The 4,531-nt window shown below is 36.9% G+C and overlaps 1 protein-coding gene across 1 annotated transcript; it reads left to right on the forward strand.

Annotated features, from left to right (window-relative positions):
- Positions 1 to 1,541: 1,541 nt before the first annotated feature.
- Positions 1,542 to 2,785, forward strand: foxd5 (forkhead box D5). The gene has a single exon (XM_057357238.1). It carries the CDS (start codon positions 1,688 to 1,690, stop codon positions 2,666 to 2,668), a length of 981 nt encoding a protein of 326 aa, XP_057213221.1. The 5' UTR covers positions 1,542 to 1,687; the 3' UTR covers positions 2,669 to 2,785.
- The last annotated feature ends 1,746 nt before the right edge of the window (positions 2,786 to 4,531 follow it).

The following is a 4,531-nucleotide window of genomic DNA, read 5'->3' on the forward strand; positions in this document are numbered from 1 at the left end:
AAAGATTAGGAATTTTATTCTGTGTTGAATCTCTCTCACACAACAAAGAACAAATGAATACTTAAATTCTTAAAGTTAAGTGATTTATTGTCATTTCTCAGATACAGGGTCTCCTGAGCCAACATGTGGAACATGTAACATTACAGATTAAATACAAACATTTACAGAAAAACATTTTTTGCACATTTTCATAAAATGTTTCCCATTTTTAATGCTTCGCTAAATATAACGTAAGAAAAAAAGCTATTAGTTAGCAATTTAATGCAATATTTAACACCGTAGAAATCATGTCCTGCTTAAATATAAGCAAATCTTGTTTTGTTAGAAACACTAAGATTCAGCACAAACACTATAACACCAGTTAATGTTCCTGGGTTCATATGAATGGCTGTTGTAAATAGTCAAGAGAGCTCTGTGAGTTTACACAACTTGCAAGTACTCGCAATTCACATGCATCCACTTCCACACCATCCGCAGATGAGGAAGTGAACAGTGGCCACCAAGCCTTTCATTTGCAATTGAGATGAGCGCAAACAGTTTTAACACATATCCGCGCACAAGCAGGTTTGCTTTGAGGATCGCTGTGCTCATTCATGGTCTCCAATAAAACTCGCCCCTGCCTGTAGCCTAAAGCCGCGCCGTTTCCTATTCGATTCTGATGTTGATAGGCTCGTTTACGCGCATTCTTCATTCAGTGCGGGGAGCCGGGCCATGGCCATTTTCATGGTCACACCACCTGCGGGTAAGTTGAGGTGACAAACCAAACGAAACCCAGGGGGTATCGGGGGAAAATCGGTCTTTTAAACCGGTAGTTAGGCGTGGTGTGAAAATTCACCAGCGCGCATCTCGGCTCCCACTGCGCTAACCTGCTTCTGAATAAGATTATAATCTAAAAGATCCTTTAAAATAAACATTTTGAGATTTTTTTTATTCCAGTAAATAAGTATGAATCAAATAAATTGCTAATGGGCTGTGCGTAATGATGTGCCTTTAATATTTGTATTACATTTATGATAAATCAACTTTTTTGCATTATGTTCCTTATTCATCAAACACTGCAATCTAATTGCTATTTTATATTTTAAGGAATTAGAGGTGTAAAATTTAACGATGGCGTTTAGTTTTTGCAAGGCTTTCACGCCCATTTTTGATAAAATAGTTGAGGCACAACATTAGTAGGCCTACATAATAACTATATAATTACAAAATGAAACCATGGGGTATATAGGGAAATTAAACTAAAATAGATGATTATTTTCTGTACAAAATAATAAAATTACCCTTTAAAGAAATGATTGTGTGATATATTTGTTTGAACAAAACGAACATGTAATCTTTTCTAAATTATAATCTTCGACAATTAACTCAGATTTTTATATGTATTCCTTTAAATAATGATACTGATACACCAAAATACACTTCTCATATTCAGTTTGGTATAGTATAAGATACTCTAATGAGATATTTAGCACACGTATCTGATATGATATTGTTTAAAGCAGGTCAAAGTCCCCCACACCTGCTTGACTGTCCCGAATCCCTGTGGTGAAGCTCCACGCCTATTGGTCTGACCATCCACGGACCAAAAACAGCTTGTGTGGCCCCTCATAAATAGCCCTCATTTCCACAAGTCCTACAAACCAGCAACAACTATTACCAGCCAATTCTACACTTGGGGTCCCCAATCATGACCCTTTCCAAGGATTACCAAGACGTACGAACCTCCATCTCTTCAGAGGAGGATGAAATAGACATCGTTGGAGGAAACCACAGTGACAGAGAATATTTCATGGATTGCAAGGGCGCAACAGAGATGGGCTCGTCGGACATGGATCATTCAGAGACCGAGTCTTCTGGTGAGAGCGAAAGCAGTTTTTACGCGGAGGCCTCTGCGTCATCCGCCCCGAAGCAAACTTCTGCCGTCAAACCTCCGTATTCCTACATCGCTCTCATAACCATGGCCATCCTTCAGAGTCCGATGAAGAAACTGACTCTCAGCGGCATCTGCGACTTCATCAGCAACAAGTTTCCATACTACAAGGAGAAATTCCCCGCTTGGCAAAACTCCATAAGACACAACTTGTCCCTGAACGACTGCTTTATCAAAATCCCGAGAGAGCCTGGCAACCCGGGTAAAGGGAACTACTGGTCCCTCGATCCTGCATCCGAGGACATGTTTGACAACGGCAGTTTTCTGCGCAGAAGAAAAAGATTCAAAAGAAACCAACCGGAGTTCACCAAAGATGGCCTAATGCTTTACCACCCAACGTTAAGTTATCGACCATATGGGCGACCTTACTGCGTTTCTGGGCCAGTGCCAGCCCAGGCTAATCCTATTGGATATTTGCCAATGCCCGATGGCATCATGGTGCCACCTCCATATTTCCAATATCAGACTCTTAATATTAAAGTCCAAGAATCTCCAGAAATTCCTCAACGGTCTGAACACAAGACGCAGAAGTGTTCGTTCAGCATAGACAGCATCATGGCCAAAACAACAGTTTCTCCAATCAAAAACTCTCCTCGTCACCTCCCAACTGAATACAGTTATGTGTTTCCAAGACCAACATCTTGTGTTACTCCAAGTTTGTTACCTGTGCCAAGGACTCCCATGCTGAAAACGGTTTCTTTCACAGACACATTGAGAATGGTGTATCCACATTGTTGAACTGTTGTAATCGCTGTCTATCATATATTTAGAATGATAATGCCATTGTAAATTGCTCTTATAGTTTTAATGTAAATAAATAAATGGTAATATATTTGTCAGAGAAATCGTCTGAAATGCTTCAATGGATGTATTCAAATGTCTGTTTAAAATAAACCGCCATTATCGAGTGTAAATTACGCGTTCTCTTTATTTTCTAATTTTCTCACTTTTTTGTTCAGAAATGTGAACTGCCAGTGAAGTTTTGTACACTTTTATTAGTCTACTTCTGTCCTATCTATAAATGATCTAATCAAAATCTCTTTATTATCACACATCATGTACACACGTGTACTGATGGTGAAATTCTTAGGTATAAGACTCTTGGCCATGGCAGTACAAGCAACAAGATAAGAAAATGTACAATATACATAAACAACAATATATACACTTTACACAATATACATACATTTATACAATATACAATAAATAATAGACAATTGTACACAGTATACAGTACACACTTTCCATAATATACACATACACTGTATTGTCAAGAGACCTATGGATGTATGTATAGCTTATATATATATATATATATATATAAACAGATTACGATAATAAACAAATAATGTTGTTGATTAACCCAAATCACATTTCATACCATATTTTGGTAAGCCTTTATTTCTTAACACGAGTTTCTAACGAGTAATAGCGTTTATTAATCCTAATGCCAATACATCTGAAGACTTCAGATGCAAAAGCCTCCAAGTGCCGTCGGACACTTTTCTTCTAATTGTTTTTATCAGGCTCCGATGTTTATATAAAATGTTATTTCGTATTCATTGCCATCAAAGTGAAATCTCCGAACCTAAACATATGCCTGATATAAAAACGCTACTTTTAGAAGAAAATTTCAAACGGCATTTTGAGGCTTTTGCATTTGAAGTGATCATTTGTTCATGTTAGGTCATTGCGCATTAACTACTGTTGACTGTTACAACGTTCGCTTTTAAAAACTATTTGTATTGCTGAAAGTCATATTTGCTGTAATAGTTCGCTAATGCATTTACTAATGTTAACAAATACAACCTTATTGAAAAGCGTTACCATTATATGAATATTTTATATCAGATAGTATGCTAAATTAGCTGAATAATTTAAGTTTTTGATCTTCTGGTGATTACCAGGTTAATTTCTGGCCACGTTAAAATAGGGATAAACTTTAACGTTTGTCATTACTCGACTTTGTCAAAGCAAAAAGTTAAAGATGTTGTGTTAATATTATAATGTATTTATGCTGTGCATTTCAGTAGCATCGGTTACCACCAATTTTCAATTTGGCGGTAGGCCTACTGTCATTCAATTTGAACCATCTCTTCTACACTCTTAAAAATAAAGGTGCTTACAAGGTTCTTCACAGCGATGCCATAGATTAGAAGAACCACTTTTGGCTCCAAAGAACCATTCAGCCAAAGGTTCTTTGAAGAACCATCTCAAACCTTTTTATAATCTGAAGAACCTTTTTTCGCCACAAAGAACCTTTTGTGAAACAGAAAGGTTTCAGATGTTAAAGGTTCTTTATGGAACCAAAAGGTTCTTCTATCTATGGCATCGAAGAACCCTTTGAAGCACCTTTTTAAGAGTGTATACTGTATGTCCACAAGAGGGAGACTGATGCTCGTAAAATCTGTGACATTTTCCTTTCCTCCAAAATGCGGTAGCCCACCTCCTGAAGTGCATGGGCTTCACTTATAATTATACTAAGATCATCACTTTTAGAATAATGTTAAACAATAGAAATGTACTATGTAAAAATAATGCTTTTTCATAGAAGTATCTTATTATACGCCTAATTTATTTCACAAATTGGTATTTAAAAAT

This window comes from Triplophysa rosa, linkage group LG17 (assembly GCF_024868665.1).
Source record: "Triplophysa rosa linkage group LG17, Trosa_1v2, whole genome shotgun sequence".
NCBI classification, from domain to species: domain Eukaryota; kingdom Metazoa; phylum Chordata; class Actinopteri; order Cypriniformes; family Nemacheilidae; genus Triplophysa; species Triplophysa rosa.

What these genes read in the sequence shown, in the direction of transcription:
- foxd5 (XM_057357238.1), top strand. Translation starts at nt 1,688, where the DNA reads ATGACCCTTTCCAAGGATTACCAAGACGTACGAACCTCCATCTCTTCA.